At 41.1% G+C, this 19,906-nt stretch overlaps 1 protein-coding gene across 12 annotated transcripts; it reads left to right on the forward strand.

Moving 5' to 3' along the window:
- The first annotated feature begins 456 nt into the window (after positions 1-456).
- Positions 457-19,480, forward strand: gigyf2 (GRB10 interacting GYF protein 2). Of its 12 annotated transcripts, none has more exons than XM_040021702.1 (30): positions 458-586; positions 2,443-2,494; positions 2,659-2,830; positions 3,021-3,116; positions 3,305-3,413; positions 5,527-5,632; positions 5,724-5,764; positions 5,863-5,895; positions 6,041-6,217; positions 6,649-6,860; positions 7,014-7,164; positions 7,945-8,184; positions 8,289-8,461; positions 9,839-9,995; positions 10,097-10,263; positions 10,630-10,727; positions 11,484-11,612; positions 11,721-11,851; positions 11,938-12,038; positions 12,204-12,344; positions 12,788-12,946; positions 13,030-13,272; positions 13,356-13,478; positions 14,511-14,750; positions 15,678-15,892; positions 16,044-16,195; positions 16,297-16,490; positions 16,890-16,893; positions 18,406-18,549; positions 18,627-19,480. In XM_040021702.1, the coding sequence occupies exons 2-30, from the start codon at positions 2,457-2,459 to the stop codon at positions 18,692-18,694; spliced, it is 4,014 nt and encodes a 1,337-aa protein (XP_039877636.1). In that variant the 5' UTR covers positions 458-586; positions 2,443-2,456; the 3' UTR covers positions 18,695-19,480. The 12 variants fall into 12 exon arrangements, with proteins under 12 accessions (XP_039877646.1, XP_039877636.1, XP_039877639.1 ...); XM_040021705.1 differs by having other exon boundaries at positions 10,633-10,727; XM_040021706.1 differs by having other exon boundaries at positions 7,017-7,164.
- The last annotated feature ends 426 nt before the right edge of the window (positions 19,481-19,906 follow it).

Below are 19,906 nucleotides of genomic sequence, written 5' to 3' on the forward strand. Positions count from 1 at the left end.
AAAACTCGAAATTTCTGACTAACTAACCGACCTAACGTGTCGGTAGTGATATCAGTAATACTGGGCCTGTATTTACTTAATATGGGATCATATCAAAAACAGCGCTATTTTCCTATCATTCTACAAATTAATAAAGAAAACAGAAATCAAAATGTTAAGGGCTGTTTTAATGGGATTTATAGTATTCCAGTACAGTTGTATTTATTTATGGCAGTAGTCTATACAATTATTGCTGTACAGTGAGCCATTTAAACATGTTTCGTATATGGTGTTACATATGCAAAGTTTGCATTATACTGAGTTTACTGGCTTATTGCGGAGAGGCCCGTGTCACGTCCTTTTCTCAAGATTTTTAAGGGATAAATACAAAGTTCACTTTATTTAAAATTAACATTATGAGCCAGAACATTACCACAGGCTGCTACTGTGTGTAGCAGTCAGCAAATCTTTCCTCGGCATTCGGGTTTATATATCTGCTGTCATGTGACCTGCGCTCAGCCATCTTGTGGAAAACGAAGAGAGAGAGAGAGCCCAGAGAGAGCCACACAGCTCGTATACAAACCTTGTGCTGTCAGAACAAGCGGAGGTAAGACAGCCAAAGTTTGACACACTAGCGAGGAAAAAATCATTCGCGTTAGGTAGCCACCACGTCAGGGGGGCAAATTGCGAGGATCTGGGGCGCTTGGGGTTGTTGGTTCTACCACCATGTTTACTTGGCCTTGCAGCACCGGGCCCCAGTGCCTCCGTGTGCGTGTCTGGGCCGCGCGAAGTGCGGGCCGTTTTGACAAGGAAAGGTAGTCGTCGATCCAGGCTGCTCGGGAGGCCGCGTGGAGCTAGTTGGCTAACCCGTTAGCATGCTAGCTATAAGCATTGGTGATTGGATGGGAGGGGGGATTAACTTATTCCGGAGCAGTGTTACACAGTTTATGTGAATTATAAGCTTTACCTACTCTCTTGTGATAAACTAAAACAGTGTCAGTACACGCGTCTGCCTTTACTTGTCACACATATACGATAGCTAGGTTGGGATTAAACGTTGCTGGCTAATTAGTTAGCTAGCACGCTGGGATAACCACCGTTGGCCATCGTCTTTCTGGATAGCAAAAAATACTCTGCACCAGGCAGTAAAGCGCTTCTTTAACTACAATTCTACCGCCACCTTTCCGCACGTCTATAACCGCACTATGAGCATTTAACAGTCGCAAAACATGCTGGATAATGACAGTCACGAATGTGCAGTGAATGCTTTAAATATCCACGTTAGGTGTTTACAGGACTTGCTAGTTTGCTGCGTTGGCTAACGCAGTGCTGGCAGCTGAGGGTGATTTTCTGAACCTTCCTCAGTGACCATCACAGCGAGCATTGCAAAGCCAGCTTTAACATTATTCAGCAACATTAACTTCACTTAGTACGTAATCAAGGCTGGAGTTTGACTACTGTAGTTTTGTTAGGAGTTAAACGATGGACTCGGTGACTTTCCCGAAAACTTTACAGGAGTTTAACGCTCACTCGTATTTTGTACCATTTAAGCTGCTTAACAAAATTGTAACGGTACATTGACTTCATAAAACTGATAAGTTATATTGCTGTGTACAGATTACGCGTTAATCATTTCAAACACGCCGTATCGTTATATAAAGCCGGCCAATCAAAGGTCTAGCTTTAAAGTGTGCCTAAACTCACAGAAGAAACACCACAAATATCGCAAGCCCCCCTCCGGTTGCTGTATTTATTGCTGTAACTACCAACTTACACGTGGCTTATTCAGGCTTCCATATGGTCAAGGCTATTGTAAGTCTGCTGTCGCCTTTTGTGCCTGATGTTTGAGGAAGGCCTGTGCCTTAGATCTGTGCTTCCAGGTTAAGGGTGAAGGGAAGGTCTTGGTAGTAGGGACACTAGCATAAACAAACAACTAATGATGCTGGCATAACATGATTATTTTGGGGAGAGTTGTTTTTGCTGAAAGAAAGTCCATCTCAGTCGTCAATTACAGGTGTCTGCCACAGCCTCCTTGCAGGCTGAGAGATGTCCTAAAATAGCTTTAGCACATTGAAATTGTACACTGGTTGTGTGCTTGTGGGATGGGCTACATAGCCTGAGGAGTTGAAATGCATTAAAGCCAGGGACAAACCCCTAATGTGTTTGACATGCCTGAGTTTTAGTTTTCAAGATTTTCAGCAATTAAAGTAAAAACTGTATATACAGGTGCAGACCAGTACTGCAGTTCCCCTGTCTGTTTATGCCACATGCAATTTTGGAATACCCATTTATATTTCCAAGTCAAGACATGCACATATCCAATTTTGAATGGATGCAGTAACACTTCTAAGCAGTATTAGGCTGCATGACTGTCTATGTGTTCTTTTTTGCTGTTGTTTTTTTGGGGGGCGAGGATGGCAGATGTTTGGCACTAATCCTTTACCTCCATTTCCACATTTGCAGAACTTCAAGGGAGAATGGCCGAAACCCAGACACTTAACTTTGGACCAGAATGGTAATTGAACTGGCGTGATTAGTGTGGATGAAGTGATTTTTTTAGGTTGTTAAACTGGTTTTCTGCGTGGGCCTAGTGCAGGTTTTCTCGTTCATGTTGAGACCTGTTGCTTGATTGATGTTTCTCTGTCCGTTATGTTTTTACTGCTTTGTCTCTGTCTGCAGGCTGCGTGCCCTGTCTGGAGGAGGAGGCAGCAGCAGTGGTGGTGGTGGTGGTGGTGGAAGCAGCAATGCTGTTGCCTCTCCACCCCTCTCACCTGCATTGCCAAAGTATAAACTTGCAGAATATCGCTACGGGAGAGAAGAAATGTTAGCACTTTATGTAAAGGATAACAAGGTGGGTACGTCCGTAACGTCAGCGTTAGATGTTGACGCAAGATCGTAGCCATTGGGATTTTCATACAAAGTGTGCGACTGCCAAGATTGAATTTCATCCCCCATATTTTGTTGTGCTATAATAGTCTTTGAAAATTGAATGAAATGTATCTTAATTGTGAAAACCCGTACTGTGCGTTTGTGTTGTCCAGATCCCTATAGACCTACACGATAAGGAGTTTCTGCCCATATTGCAAGAGGAGCCCCTGCCACCTCTGGCACTCGTGTCTTTTACAGAGGAGGAACAGGTATCAACCAGATCAGAACAATGACATTAATGTCAAGCTGGCCTGAGGCCAATTGCAATATTATTATTTTAATGGCATATGCATTGTATTTACTAATTTAGCTTTATAACACAGAGCGGATACAAAGACAAGAGCTCAGACTTGGCTTCCCCTCCGTTTGCTCCCCTCCCTTCTGTTTGTATTTGCAGAGAAATTTTTCCATGTCTGTAAACAGTGCAGCTGTACTTCGGCTCACAGGGCGTGGAGGTGGGCTGATAGCAGGGGCACCAAGAGGCCGAAGTACTTCAAGGGGTAGAGGTAAGAATGTATCTAAGCTCATGAATACATGAGTAAGTTGTGTTTCCTTTTATAATTTCAAGGAGAAGTAATATGTTGGATTTAATCTCTAGACAGACAGGTTTAATTCTTTGTTGGAGAAATGAGGCTGTGTTCTTCCAACAAGAGTGTTTTGAGCTACAAGGGTACTTGTTACCAAATGCAGTGGTCTGATTGGTCAGATTGGTTTATTTGGAGCTGAAAAACTGAGCTTGGTTCAAAAAATAAATCCTGCAAATTTGACCAGGGAAGTTAAAGGCCTTTAGATGCCAGTCCAGAAGCTCCCACACGTTTAATCAGTGAATCAGTATAGAAATGTTTTGTCACAAGATAAAAGTGATCACTCTTGACAACTTTTTATTTGATTTCCCTTTATAAAATAAAGGAAGTAACAGAACCAAGTGCCCCCACAGTATAACAGACACATCTGTGTGTAGTTGATGTGTGTATGCAGTTTCAGGAAAGTCATGACAACTGGATACAGTTAAAGTGCCTTTAAAACAGCCTGGCAGTGTGTCCAGAGTTGGAGACAGTATAGTGTAATACTAGTATCCCGTAGGTGATGTGCTTACTCAGCAAAATGTTGCCTCGCACTGATGTGCCCTAAAGGTGGAAGATTGTCTCTGAAAGCAGACGGACGTTTGTTTAGACGTAGTCAAGATGCAGATCTATTAAAAAAATGAGTATTTTCTCACACCAGAGTAAAATAAATGACTGTTAGTCAGCCTTGGAGCAAAGGATATACATTCTGCCTTCTGCTGAGCACAAAGTGTTCATCTGTGAATCCCAGATTATTCCAAAGGAAATTTGTAAAATTTCCTGGTGTAAACCGTTGACTGGAGAGGTGGGTGTTGCTGGTAATTCTCAGCTTTCCATCTACATGGCTTTTCACAAAATCAGTCTACCTCTTCTTTCGCTCATCATTCTTGGAAATTGTAAATAATAAGATGAGGCATTTACATAATGATGGCATGGCTTGCTTGCAAACTGTAGGCTGCAATAAGGATCGGTGTAATATTTCAAGCTTCTTGCGTGCTAATGCACTCCAGTAAAGTTGCAGTGTTAGACAGAGGTCATGTTAAGTGTGTGGCAACAGTATGTCACTATGATTTCACATTGACCTTTGACTTAGTTCAAAGACTTAACCTTTTATCTGTAATAATTTTCTAAAATATAACGTGTTAAGAAACAAACGTCTTTTATAGAAACTGCTATGTTACCAGCTACCAGAGTTTGGTCTTGAAATTCAGATTATTTATTTACATATCTTTTTAAACAATTTAAGGCCCTGATGTCTGGACTGTTGATCTTTTGCTGTCGACATGTTTAGTTGTACATACACAGTGTGGGCGAGGTTAAATATTAATCAGAAATAGCTATTAATATTCATAAACAAAAGAACTGTTGTTACTGGCATTGGTCATGTCAGGTATACTTTTCCTGAACTAATACTTTAAAGTTTGATCAAGAGGTCACGCTATAGCTATATAGATAGGCAGTTTAATTATAAATAGAAAGCTAGTCATAGTGACACAAAAAAGTCTGAAAGTAAGTTATTGTTCTTCACTAGAAGCAGTCAGTGCGCCCCAGGGTGGCTGTGGCTACAATGTAGCTTGCCATCACCAGTGTGTGAATGTGTGTGTGAATGGGTGGATGACTGGTTGTGTAAAGCGATTTTGGGTCCGTAGGGACTAGTAAAGCGCTATATAAATACAGGCCATTTACTATGGCAGTAAAACATTGCAGAATACTTCATCAGCCAAACTGATTTGTCCTTGTTCAAGGGTGTTGTCTGTGAGTCATGAGAGAAAAGATTCAATTAAAAATCTCAGGAGCTGCTTTCTTGTACACCTCTGGATAAAAATGTGAATGGAGAGTACACCATCATGATTCAGCAGATTTGGGTTTATGGACCATGGTAGAACTCCTGCTGATGAATATAATGCTGAATGCAAATAATTTGCAAGAGGAGTTGCTGGAGTATCTTAGCGGCATTTGTTCCTTTATAACCGTGTTAAATATCCCAACCAAAAGAAAGCCTGTGGAATATGATTATGAGCAACTGAATCTCATTAGTGTTTGTGATTGTTTTCAGGTCGGGGCAGAGGAGATGGAGGGTTTTACCAAAGAAGTTTTGACGATGTGGAAGGTTTTGGTCGTGGAGTAAGGGAGATGCATCGCTCCCAAAGCTGGGAAGAAAGGTATTAAAATGTTCATCTTTTTCTGTCAAAGCTTGAAGTTTTTTTTTTTTCCTTTCATAACTTTATATAATGACTTTCTTTCTATCAATAGGGGAGATAGAAGGTTTGAAAAACCAGGTCGAAAAGACCCAGGTTGGTGTCACATTTTGCTCCTCAAATAATCAATATGTGGTGATCTTTTGGGGCGAATGAACTTAGCTTATCTATTTGTTGCTTTGTTTTTGTGACAGATGCTGCTCCAGGACATTTTCAGATCAATCACAGTAAGTGTGTTTATGCAAGTTGAACTTTTGACCAATAGGAAGTTGAGATTTTTGAAGAATGTCGATGAGGCATGAGTTTGGTAACACAAATTATGATCTCATTGTCGATATAATCATTATTTACCTTTCACTCCATCGTTTTCAGTGCGAGGTAATTATGAGGACGGTGGAGCAGGACTCCAGAGGAAGCACGACTTCACGCGTTCAGAAAGTGAGAACTGGCGTACTTCTCGTGATGATCAGAATGGTGAGGATGATGAGGGGGGTTGGCGCCCGGCAGGTTCTCGGCGGGACAATGACCGGTGGTGCCCCCCAAGCCCAGGTGGGCACTGCACAGTCCACGTTACCGATACATTTATCAGAGATAAATGTATTTGTGGTGACTGCCACTGCCTGTTTGAGAAAAAAAAATTTTGTTTCACAGCCAAACTGCTGGTTGGTTTTTGGTATTCATGATAGCACACAAAGTTGAATTCAGTTGAATTCTCCAGCTCCACCTCTTTCTGTATCATGGGCGTTTTGTTAGCTTGGCTGTCAGTAATTTACTGCTTCTTTAAAGTACCAGCCAACAAAGCGTGCTTAGAGTGAGATGAGTGATTCTTCACCATTGATTCTTTATTTTAAACTGCTTTTCACTTGCACAGGCAAATGTATTACTGCTGAACATCTGCATGAAGTTAAAGTATATCATGAGTAAAATGGTTTTCTCATTATTTTCCAATGGTTTTTTTTGTATTTATTTTGTCTTTCCAGATGGGCCTCGGTCAGCAGGGTGGCGGGAACACCCAGACCAGCGTCGCCGTTTCCCATTTGATGCAAGAGAAGACGAGCGTGGCTACAGGAGGCCAAGGTCAGGCAGTGGCAGCCTTGAAGATGAGAGGGACAGCCTGCCAGAGTGGTGTCTGGAGGATGCAGACGAGGAGGCGGGCACCTTTGACTCATCGGGGGCATTTCTCTCACTCAAGGTGATTTCAGGCAGAAACCATTATACTGATAAATGGCAAGACTTGACTATCCTCAACTGGCTTCAAAACACTAATGGCTTTAAGGGATATGTGTGCCAAATTTTCAAAAGTGTGTTTTTTTTTTTTTTTTTCTTTCTTTTCCCTTCATAATAGCAGAAAGCCTCCAAGGAGCCGATCTTGGAAGAGGCAGAGATTGAATTCAAACCCTTGGAAGTGTGTGAAGAGGGCCTGGAGGACGAAGACTGCCAACCCAAGGAGACCAAAGAGAGAGAAACTGAGGCCAAAAGAGAAGCTGACCGAAAAGGTCAGTCACGGTTTTTACATAGAAGTACATCTAAATAGACTGTAAGACTCACAGTTTTGTAAGCACTTTGGAAATGAAAGTCTTTTTATGAAGCGCACAAAAAGACTGGGCTGTTTCACTTTTGGGAAATGGCATTCCCCGAAGCCAAGCTCAGCCTTCAGGGTGATGGCGGTCTCTTACTGTATGAACTTCGATGTACAGAAGGGGAAAAAAAAAATCTCTTATAGTTCGAACATTTTGTCTGCAGTTTCCAGAACCAGATTTTAGTGTGAGTGCTGCAGTATGACCAGTAACATAAGATTCCAGAAAAATACTTGTCATCAGTCAGATTTCAGTGATTTATAAGGTCTTGCAGTATGAGCCTAGCATTAGTGGACCAGCATGTTGACTGGAAACTGGTTGAGATGTACTAATGCAAAAATTTCATATACATCCCAGCAGTTGCTTAGATTAATATACTTTCAGTCAAAGTATTGTCTGTAAGGAGAAATTGTGGGAGTCTTTCAGCCACAGTCTCAAGGACACTAAAAAACACAATGGATTGCACTGCAGATGCTGGCCTGTTTTGTGCTTCAACCATTTTTCTAAAATAAAATGATGGCTGTTTAAAGGCGTGATTCAAACATGACAAAAGAATGTGGAAAATTATGTGGATGTGATACAATATCAACTAATCACTGTTGACACAACGCACACATTTTAATACACATTTTTTAATATTACAAAATCTAATTATTATTTATGACAATTTCATATTGTGATTTGTAATTTTTACTTTAGAGTTGGCTAGAGTACCAGAGGAGGCCCCACCTGTTCCTCCAACTGTCTCAGAGCCCCATTCTCCTGCTCAGTCTTTGTCCCCAAACCTGCCCAGCAGGACAGAAGACCCTGAGAGGCCAGCTGAGCGACAGCCACCCCTGGAACTCCCCCCAGAGCCCTGCAAAGTCCCTGTGCATGTCCCCATGTCTAGTAGCATACTGGAATCTCTTCCTATGACCCACATTTCTACCACCCTTATAGGTGGGACTTTTATGCAGTTTCACTGTAAATATTACTTATTTTTTCTGCATGTGCCAAAAATACAAACATCTGTTTTTTGTTTTTGTTTTTTTTTTTCCATACAGAAGTTTCTGCTCCATCACCTACTCTCCATATACAACAGCAAAAGCCCATAGAGGTTTCTGTGCCAATGAACAATCCTTTACCCTTTCCTTCAAATATAATGGCACCTTTTGGCAGGTCCAACACTGTGTCACATGACACTGATGAAGACGAGGGATTAAAACACTTTGAACAGGTAATTATGTAAACTTTTATCATGAAGGTGTGTCAGCAGGACTGTGGTCATCAACCAGAAATCCACAGTCATGAGATCAGTTATAATCTTGTTGCTAAAGGAGAAATTATATCAAGAATATTATAATACCAGACATTTGACTAATTTCATTAACCCTCTGGGGTCTATGGACGCGCCGGTGCGTCAAATTCACATGACCAATGTAAGACGACGCAGCAACCCAAAGTCTCCATTTCAACTTACAAACTATATACCAGTTTTTAAATTGTGTCGATGGGCCACGTAAAACCAGAGTTATGATAAGAAATACACGCGATGGGGTTTTTTCTGAACAAAACAGTGGTGTTTACGGTGGGAAGAAACGGTAAAAACAGCGTTTTCTAAGGACAGCGCTACCAAACACGCTCCGCTCCCTATTGGTGTTAAAGCGTACCATGTTAGTCAATCAAAAAAAAAATGATATGGTAACATGTGGCACTTGGTTGTTTAGGAAGAGAGGGAAGTTTTAGGAGTGGCACTGGCAAGAGAAAGCGGGTGAGCGAAAGAAGGAGACAGCACGTTTTCATATGTGAGACATTAGTGACGTTAATTGTGTTTGGAGGCTATAGTTAGTGTGTTGTGTAGTCATTGTTTTGTTTTGTGTGTCAGTTATACTGCTAAATGTCACAGTTGATCCAAAGAAGCCACAAAAGGCAGATTCCAGTGTAAATGCTGTCTCCACATGGAAGAGAGGACTGATACCCCTCCTGTTGTCAGACCTGCAGGGTTTAGGCCTGTGGAATTCTGTCTTATAGTGGATAGAAACTTTGGAGTTGTATAAATAATTTGCGTGCCTTCTTATTTGATGCTGCACACCTGATTGTTCTGTAAATAGTTTTAAATGGCTATATAAAAAACACCTGAGACCTTGGTTGCATTTTTAGGTAAATAGTACCATATAACTTTGTTGTTTGCAGAACTTGTGCATAATTTTTAGAAATTTGCAATTTCTATTTGCATTTCAAGTTATGAAAATGATTCGTTAAACATATTTGTGGTTTGTACAGTAAAAAATATAACTTTTTTCTACTCGGATAATTAATTTTTTTGTCTTGATTTAGATCAATTGTACTAATATAGTATGTCAAAATATTGATACCAAACAAGGCAAGATAAAAGGTTTTTGAAGGTGAAATATAGGTAAAATCAAAAGTATTCAAAAACGGCCAATTATTCCCTGGACCCCAGAGGGATAATGACCAGGTTTTTAAAAGCAACTCTTTGCTCAGAAAGAAGCTGTTATGTTTTGGGGTTTTTTTAATCATCTGAGACGAGGCAGTCTTTTGTGTCAGTTTTAATGCCTTTCTTTAAAAATAAAAAATAAAAAATCCTTTCCAGGAGGCGGAAAAGATGGTAGCGTACCTACAGGACAGTGGGGTGGATGATGACAGACTTGCAGCAAAGACTTCAGAGAAGCCCAAGCCTGCAGGCCTGCCCCTGACCCATGAAGCTGCTCTCAAGTGGTTTTACAAAGACCCCCAGGGGGAGATACAGGGTAAGCCTGGACTTCATCTGGTCAGAGTGTAGCTTAGATTGTAGTTTTGTCTTAAAAACAGACTCCTGAATGTTTTCTGCTGTCTTTTTGTGCTCCTTTAGGTCCATTCAGTAACCATGAGATGACAGAGTGGTTTCAGGCTGGGTACTTCACAATGAACCTTTTGGTCAAAAGAGGGTGTGATGAAGTATTTCAGCCTCTGGGGGAGATCGTGAAGATCTGGGGCAGGGTACCATTTACTCCAGGTTCTGCACCTCCACCTCTACAGGTAAGGATCCTGCAAAGTGTTCTCCATTTGATTCTTAAATGTGGAGGGACTGTTTTTCAAATCAGAAGTAGAATCAGTACTACCTTTTATCCTGTAGGTGGTGTAGTAGTCCCTTTTTAAAATAGAAGGGTGTGTATGGAAACGCAAGGAAACCTCATTGTATTATCTTTTAAAGCACAATATAAGATGAACTCTTTTCGCCTCTCACCTAGTGAGAGGCAACAGTTCAAGCCTCCCTGTGATGCTGAATTAGATGGGCAGCTAGAAAGATGGAGAGGGGGATCAGAAGCTTTTTAATGCTTTGCTTTTTCTCCAACTTGATTTAAAAACATGATTTTTATTGTAATTCTTTTTTCTTATGTTTTGAAGGGAGATGGGGATCAAGAGAGGTTGAAGAGGCACCAGGAGCTCACTGCTCTCAACCTTTACCAGTTACAGCAGTTCCAATATCAATACCTCCTCAGGTATGCCAGGCTCAGATTTGACACTGCATCAGCAAATTCACACAGCTCACTTTGAAGCAACAAATTGCCAAATTGGTTTACATATGAAGTATTACTGCCCAAGACCTGCAGACAGACTGTGGTGTGTAAAACTGGTAGAGTTCCCGTTTAAGTTGAGACATTATTGCTTATTTATTCTTGATTTCTGTGCAACAATAACTTATTTTGATTAAAAATACTAGTTTTATTGACTCAACACTTCATCAAACATTGAGTTGGTTTAAAAAAAAGTTCCAGTTTAGCTAGTGAGGACAAGATTTATGGCTGCAGTGAAGGACATGAGAGGGTGTGGTGTGACAGAAGAGGATGCTAAAGATAGGGTCAGATGATCTGTGGCGACCCCTAAAGGGAGCAGCTGAAAGAAGAAGCAGCTGGTCCAATATTGATTTGACACAATGCATAAATATCAGCCTCTGACTTTGTTGAATGTCATCTTATTTATTAATAACTGCCTTGCTTGATGGAACTGTGAACTGTCCACATTATTTGTGGTTTTATTTACCAAAAAAAGGTTTATGGAATGCTTTTAATGCCAAGAGAAACAGGAGCTCCCAGACAAAACCTGCAACACAGCAGGGAGAACGGGCAAACTCCACATGAAAGGGTTGAAAGTGTTCAAACCCATGCTGCTTTTGCTTTGATTCCGCACTACGAAACCCCCAGCCACTATACTGCTTTTTTTCCCTAATCACTATCTACCCATCTTCCTCCCTTTAGGCAGCAGTATGCTCAGGCCCTGGCCCAGCAGAAAGCTGCAGCTCTTAGCTCAGCTCCTCTTCAGCAGCAGCAGCAGCACCAACAGCAGATCAACCTGCTTCAACAGCAATACCAGGCTCTTAAGATAAGGTTGATAGCATCATTATTATCATAAGTATTTCAGTGTTTAAAAATGTTACCTCTAGAGACATCAAGGGAAACTGAATCCATTAATGTGTTTGCTTTATATTACTGTAGAGCATCTGAGAGTCTCCTACCTCCTGTTACCCGATCTCTGTCTGTACAAGACTCTGGTTCTGTGTGGGAAATGCAGAACCCGTCTACTCAGGCTTCCTGCACAACTAACCTCCAACAAGCTTCTCAGAGCAGTGAGTTTCTTACTTTAGTATCTTGAAGTGATGGAAATGTGTTTTTGTGGCAAGTGTAATGTATAAAATTGAATCATTTTCAACAGCGTGGGATAGCAGCAGTGTATGGGATTTACCCATAGACTCCATGGCACAGGCTCCAACTATTGAGCAGATGCAACAGTTTGAGAAGGCAAAGAATGCAAAGGTGATTAAAAATCTTGGTCTACGAGTGTTTTACAGTGACTCTACTAACCTCTAAAGATCTCAGAAGTTTGGAATACAGCAATAGAAGTCTGAAATGTCCGACTATTATTTTGAGATCACGTTTCTGTGAACAATGCCTTAAGTTCATTATTTTGCTTTGTGTCAGATGGAGCTTGAGAGGCGTGAGGCAGAAATGAGAGCTAAAAGGGAGGAAGAGGAAAGGAAACGGTTGGAGGAGGCCCTGAGAGCTCGACAGGAGGAGGAACGGAAACGTTTGGAAGAAGAGGAGCTTGCACGGCAGAAACAGGTGGAACGCTTTCATAGAAGCACTTAAAAATGGAATGAGTACATGTCTTAGTGGCACTGGGCAAAAAGACAATCTTTGAGGTTTTCTTATTCACACAGTGTAAGACAAAACAAAACAAACAAACAAAGGGCAGTATTGATGTATCAGGTGCTTTATACAGATACAGTATGTCAGAGTTGCATTGTAACGTAAAAAAGGTGGCACCAGCTAGTTTGTAAACAGTGTCGCTTGGAATTTGCTAAGCATTCATTGCTTAGTAAATTCTTAGTAATATTGTTTACAGACTAGCTGTAATCAGGCTTTATTCATGTTGCGTTCCAATGACAACAACCACTGGGTAGTCAAAAAAAAAGATATCAGTTGGGTTTTTATGTTTTGGAGTCACCCTTTGATTTGTTCATTTGGTGTGAGGCTCGAACTGACACAACATTGTGAATTTTAAGGAGGAGGCACTAAGACGGCAAAGGGAACAGGAAGAAGCACATAGGAGACAAAAGGAGGAAGAGGAAAGAATGGCACAGGAGGAAGCTCTTCGAAGATTAGAAGAACGCCGGAGGGAAGAGGAGGAGAGAAAGAAGCGAGAAGAGTTCCTACGCAAACAGGTAAGGGTACAAAATCGTGTCTAATAATTCCTCTTCTTGAACCCAGCACTGAGCTTATTGGGTTTTTGTATCTGCTTCACCAGGAAGAGGAGCGCAGAAAGCAGGAGGAACTGGAAGCATTGCGGAGGCGTGAGGAAGAGAAGCGAGCAGAGGAAGAGGCGGCAGCTGCGGCAGCTGCCCTGGCCCAACAACAGGAAGAGCAAAAGAGGAGAGACCAGGAGGCCCAAAGACAGCAGGAGCTGCAGAGACAGAGACAACAGCAACAAGAGGCCCTCAGGAGGCTGCAACAACAGCAGCAGCAACAGCAGCAGCTTGCACAAATGAAGGTATAAACATAACCCTTATTTATTAAAAATACAGAGTACGAGATGACTTTAAAGTTTACAAAATGCCTTATCCTGGTCCACAGCTTCCATCCTCATCAAAGTGGGGCCAGCAGTCACCAAACACTATAAACCAGACTCAGAATGCCCTGTCATTGGCTGAGATCCAGAAATTGGAGGAAGAGAGAGAACGACAGGCGCGGGACGAGGTAAGAAGAGTGGACCGGTTTAATTTTCAGTGAACTGCTGCTGTTATGTGCTTTTCAAAAGTGTAACCTGTCTGTATACACTATATTAATTTTTTCATACACTGAATTGCCAAAAGTATTCACTCACCCATCCAAATCATTGAATTAACATGTTCCAGTCATTTCTATGGCCTCAGGTGTATAAAATCAGGCACCTAGGCATCACCAAATGCAAGGCAAAGCATCAGATGCAGTGGTGTAAAGCATGCTGTCACTGGACTAGAGCAGTGGAGATGTGTTCTCTGGAGTGATGAATCCCGCTTCTCCATCTTTCAATCTGATGGATGAGTCTGGGTTTGGTGGTTGCTATGAGAACGATGCTTATCTGACTACATTGTGCCAAGTGTAAAATTAGTGGAGGGGGATTATGGTGTGGGGTTGTTTTTCAAGGTTGGGCTTGGCCACTTAGTTGCAGTGAAAGGAACTTTGAATGCTTCAGCATACCAAGACATTTTGGGCAACTTCATGCTCGCAACTTTGTGAGAACACTTTGTGGATGACCCCTTCCTGTTCCGACACGACCTTCCACCAGTGCAAAAAGTAAAGGTCCATAAAGACATGGATAAGCAACTTTGGTGTCGAAGAACTTCACTGGCCTGCACAGAATTCTGACCTCAACCCAAGAGAGAACACCTTTGGGATGAATTAGAGCAGAGTTTGCAAGCCAGGCCTTCTCATCCAACAAGTCAGTCTGACATCACCAATGCTCTTCCGAAAAAAAAAATGGTGCAAAATTCCCATAAACACTGCTAAACTTGTGGAATATCTTGCCAGAAGAGTTGAAGCTGTTTTACCTACAAAGGGTGGGCCAACATCATATCAAACCATATGAATTAAGAATGGGACATCGCTCAAGTTTGTACGTGTGTGAATACTTTTAGCAATAATGGTCTATCATCTGTCATCAGTACTTTGTTTCTTGTTATTGAGATGCTGTTTCTATATATGTGTGTATGTGTTTATATGTATATTAATACTGTGTTCACTTCACAGCATCGACGTCAGCAGCAAGAGATCCTTAAGCTACAGCAACAGCAGGCCCTGCAGCAGGCTCAGCAGCCTCATGCCAAGTTGTCGGGTTGGGGTAACATGGCCAAACAGCCAGTTGCCACCAAGTCTTTGCTGGAGATTCAGAGGGAGGAAGCCCAGCAGATGAAACAGCGGAAGGAGCAGCAGCAACAGCAGCAACAACATCCTATTGTTGCCCCACAAACGCGCACTCAAAACAGAACTGTATGTGACACAAACAATAACAAAAGATATTGTTGACTGAAACAGAATAAGAGCTTCGTAGAAAAGCAGAGCTGTTTATGAGTCGTTAGTGGAGTCAGCATTTTAAGGCAGAATATCATTAATAACATCCAAAATATTGACAAATGAAATTTTCGTTTAAATCCCAGGAGGAGTTCACAAAATTGTGATTTGATTGTTTTTTTTGTTTTTAAATTAGTGACTTTACAAATCTGCTGTTTTATGCCTCTGCACGAGCAACAGCTGTGATCAGAGGCATACCTCAGATGTTTCTTCAGATTTGGCACAGATGTTTACTTGAAACCAGAGATGAACTGATTAAAAATTGATGGTCGGTTTAAGCAACAGCTGAAGAATTCAGAAGCCAGTCGGGTGAAACTTTGAACACATTAGTCAAAAAAACGAATTAATCATCTGTGGCATCATTATGATCTGCAGAAACACTTTCCTGGCTGTAATGTAGAATGTCTTTCTTTGTCCCTCCCTCCCTATTCGAGGCACTTTAACCACAAGGCAGTAATTGTTGTTCTTCTGGTTTTACGTTTCACTTCTGCTAAAAGGAATTCCAGCAACTACACCAGTTATGATGAATCGGCAAAATCCGCAGATTTTCAGAATCAGCAGATCTTCGCATAATCTGTTTGTTTTCTTACTTTGTAACCAAATATTTGCAGCTCATCCTTGTTCTGACTTTAAAGTTGCGAAGTTTTACACTTTTATTTCTTAAGAAATCAATCTGTTTGGGTTCTTGAACTGATAGATGGACAAAACTATTACATCAGTCAATTTCTTTGTAAACTTTAAGTTGTCTTTTACCATTTTTAGGCATTTTATATACCAACTAATGTACTGATATCCCATGAATGTAATGGGCCAATTAATCTGAGACGTGTCTGGCTCTCTTCACAGACTTCTCTGAGTAACTCTGTGTGGGGGTCTGTTAACACCACCAGCAGCAGCAGCAGCAGCAGTAACTGGGGCTCAGACTCCAGCAGCATCTGGGGTGACACCCACAACTCAAATATGGGTTTCTGGGATGAGGCTGTGAAGGAAGTTGTCCAGCAACCTCAACAGACCCGAAAAGGCAACGCGCAGAAGAACAATAAAGGCAACGCCAACCTCAGGTATTTATTTAGAGTGACAAAACTTTACAAACCCTCTTAGTCACAGGCTGTGATGAATAGCATGATTTGCAGCGTGAGGGATATGATGAGTAACACGCAGATCTTAGTGACTTACTTTGTCTTCCTCTTTCATTTGTTTGTGCACATGAAGTAACTCTTTGAGTGGGCGAGCCAATAAGAAGGTGGAGGAGGAGGAGAAGCTGCTAAAGTTGTTTCAAGGTGTCAACAAGAGTCAACAGGACACGTTCATGCAATGGTGTGAGCAGACTCTGCACACCCTCAACACGGCCAACAACCTGGATGGTGAGTCTTTAAATATGATTTACTAAGTCATCCCACCAGGAACTATTAATGGGCCCTTTCTGGAAGCCAAACACAAATATTCTCCTCCTCCTCTCTGCCAGTTCCTACGTTTGCATCTTTCCTCAAAGAAGTGGACTCTCCGTACGAGGTGCACGACTACATCAGGGCCTACCTGGGGGACACTCCCGAGGCCAAGGACTTTGCCAAGCAGTTCCTAGAACGTCGTGCCAAACAGAACGCTAACCAACAGAAACAGGCACCACAGAAACAACAGCAACCCCTCAAGCAGCAGCAGGTGAGCAGGACTTACAAGAACAAGGGTTGTTACACCAATTGTCTCACTTCCATATATGACTTGTAATGAGGTGAAAGTGATGTTTCACTTCACTATGTGGCTTTTCTGGCTGTATGCAAAAACTAAAACTGTTGCATCACCCTTTAGATGACCCCAGAAAGATGCCATCCATAACAATGTTTTTTTTAATCAGCTAATTTATAAATCTTAAGTCATAGCAAGTGCCGACATGGCACTTCTTTTTTCTTTCTTTTTTTAGCCTGCTCTTTTTAAATGATAGAAAAAGAGATTGTCGAAAAGGTGAATTTTATCACTACATCAATGTTATGAAGGATTAATCCATGTTGCTTTTACTAAAACATGAAGGCCACCTTTCGTCTATGTTGTCTGTAGTCAGAGCAGCACTTCACCTTTTGTTTGTATAAAACCTGACACGCGAATGAAAATCCTTTTCGTTTATTGGAAGAATAATCTGAGTGTAGTGGTTTCTTTGAACTGTAAACACAGTGGGCACTCTCACATTGTTTTCCACCACATTACCACAAATGAGGGAGGCAGAATATTAGGAACACTTTTAAATGCAATGCGGTCCAGTACACCAACACCTCCCAATGTCACATCAATATTGCGCATTAATAGTGTTGTTTACAATGGCACTAAAAACTCAGTGTCATAATTTTGTAAAAGTGGAATTTATGTCAAAGTGCTTGATCATATTAACAGGTTTGGTTCTTCTACCATCAGGGTTGGGCTGATTTTAGTAAGTTGTGTTTTTTATTAAAAGGTAAAATACAATTTAGTTTATAAAATAGCCAAAAACGTCAGAGAATTCAGTTAAATATGTGAAGACTCTGCCTTGACTGTGTGATCATTCATGCTTACGTACAGTCACTCCTCCAAAGCAAACACCCATTAATTGAAAAGTTTGATAGCTCATATTTATATAAAAAAAATTATATTTGTGGATTAAAGTGGACCGAGTGTAGTATATCATAGTTTTACTTTTAAGATGTGATTTTTGAGCATCCAGGATTTTAATCATACTATAATCTGTAAAATTACACTTATGAAGCTCATGCAACACTGTGGTGACAGACGTGTTACTTTGACACCTTTGTCTGTTTAACACACCTTTGAGCTGGCCTCTTTCTAAGTAGTGAAGAAAAGTGGGGCATCCATTCAGTGAACACATGTCTTTTGGCTATATTTAGAAAATGCAAGGCTTTCAGTGAACTTTTTAAAGCTAACTGAACAATCATCAGGTGTCTGGCTTGTCCCAGCTGTGCAGTCAGATTGTCTGTCGGTAATGTTGCTGTCAATTTTCTTGATATTTATTTATAATCACATCTGTCAACCCTGGATATTTATTATTTGGTGATTTGTATATATTGTGCTATTCCTTATATCTTAACATATTGTATTGTTAAATAGTCTAGTGTGATTCTGATGATAAAAGTAGTCGGGGTAGAATTACAGGAGTAGTTTGTTCCTTGATCAGAAGGTGGCGCTGATGGAAAAAATTATATGTAACAAAGGGCAAACTGAGCTGTACATGACACCATTACGCCTTCCTTCACCCAAGTTTATTGTTTCAATTACAGTAGGTTGCATCAGTAGCCTCGTGTGTTTAATGTCTTCAAGTGGAAACTTTGACATGAGAAAAAAAAAATAAAAGGTGCGTTTTTTTTGAGGCTCATCTTGAGCTGTTTAGCACCTCAGTTCTTTTGTGAAAGTTTTAACGCTGTCACTGGTGGCAGTTCCTATTATTTCGCACTTCATTTCCCTCCACAGTGAATTCGAAGCATTAATGTTAGCTCTGGTTTCATCATTATGTTCAGCGATATCTAGTGGGACTGCGTTGAGCCTTTTCTCTGAGAGCTGAGCCGTCTTTTAAGTGCAAGTTTCTCTCTTTCCAAGGATTCTGTCTGGGGTGGAACAGGATCTTCATCGGTTTACCAGTCCAACCATACGAGTGGGCAGCAGCAGCGCTTTGAGACAGTCACCTCAGGGAAGAAGAAAAAGAAGCAGAAGATGGTCCGGGCAGACCCCAGCCTACTAGGTTAGGACAAACATCCATCTGAAAAATGATTACTTTTTTATGTTTCATGTGCTAATTGTTTCTTTTTACACTTTCAGGTTTTTCTGTGAATGCGTCATCTGAGAGATTGAATATGGGAGAGATTGAAACTTTGGAGGACTTTTAAGGGACTGCAGCCAAGCAAACCCCCCACCCCCACTGACTGTATCCAATTTGAACAGCAGCTGCTTTACCCGAACCCCCAACTGCTTCCTCGACTTTCACCCTTTATTTTTCTGTTTCCCTTTTATCAGGAGTACACTGGCCATTGAGGCAGAGCGTATTTTTCTGGTGCAAATGGACCTTTGATCTAAAAGTTTAACCCTAAAGAGAAACAGACTGGAGCAAACAGTCGAGGGATACCCCCAACCAGCCCAAGTGAGCAAGGAAGTCAAACTAATGGAGAGCTGATTTGCTGACATCTCTTCAGCTGCTTCATCCAAAATTAACAAATTTAAAATTTGGCCTAAACTGTATCTCATTGTTTTGTTTTGTTTTCTATATATATTTTGAAGTGTGGATACATGAATGGGGTAGCTTGGGAAAGATTGGAGATTATATCCATTTTTTTTTGTTTTTATTTATTCAGTTCCCCCCTACACTTTAGTTCCCCACCCCCCTTCCTCCCCTCCTCCCTCTTTTGGCTGGGTGTTCATGGATAATGACAGCAAAGTAGAGCCCAAGGATTCGTGCCCACTTATGTCCTGTTTTAAGGACAAGTTCAAAAGTTCCAAGTAGTTATCTATTTCTTGTAAAATACTAGGCTGTTTAAAGAATAAACTTTCAATTCTGCATCTGTATTATAATATATGAAAATGATCTGCTGGAGTCATACTTTTTTATTGCAGTATGAAATAATAAAACAGTCTGATGTGTGGGCTGTTCACACCTGTGTCTGAACCATTCAGAAAAACTGCAAAATATGTGTGTAACTGATTTTTTTTTTCCATTAACCCGGTCACACTGCAGGAAACCACATTTTAGACATCCTGTCCGTGAAGAGCTCGAAATGTGTGCATGGAAATTTCATCAGTGCCAGGTGATTAAGAGGGTCTATTAATGAAATTAAATTTAGGAACCATGGGAAAAGTTAATTATCTATGCATTTAGCCATGTAGACACGGCCAAGATGACCTGCTGGTGTTTAAGTATAAGAAGGGAGAAGAAAGAGGACTACGCGCCATAGAGAGAGAAAATAACAGCTGAGGCTGTAGCATACACTGACTGGCCACAGTGTTTGGTACAGTTGTTCAACTGTTCATTAATACAATCACATATACCACATGGACAAGGTCAAGATGATGGGGAATTAGTGTGACTTGCACAACTGTGAACGTGA

Source organism: Simochromis diagramma, unplaced genomic scaffold (genome assembly GCF_900408965.1).
Source record: "Simochromis diagramma unplaced genomic scaffold, fSimDia1.1 OVJJ01000205.1, whole genome shotgun sequence".
In the NCBI taxonomy this organism is placed as follows: domain Eukaryota; kingdom Metazoa; phylum Chordata; class Actinopteri; order Cichliformes; family Cichlidae; genus Simochromis; species Simochromis diagramma.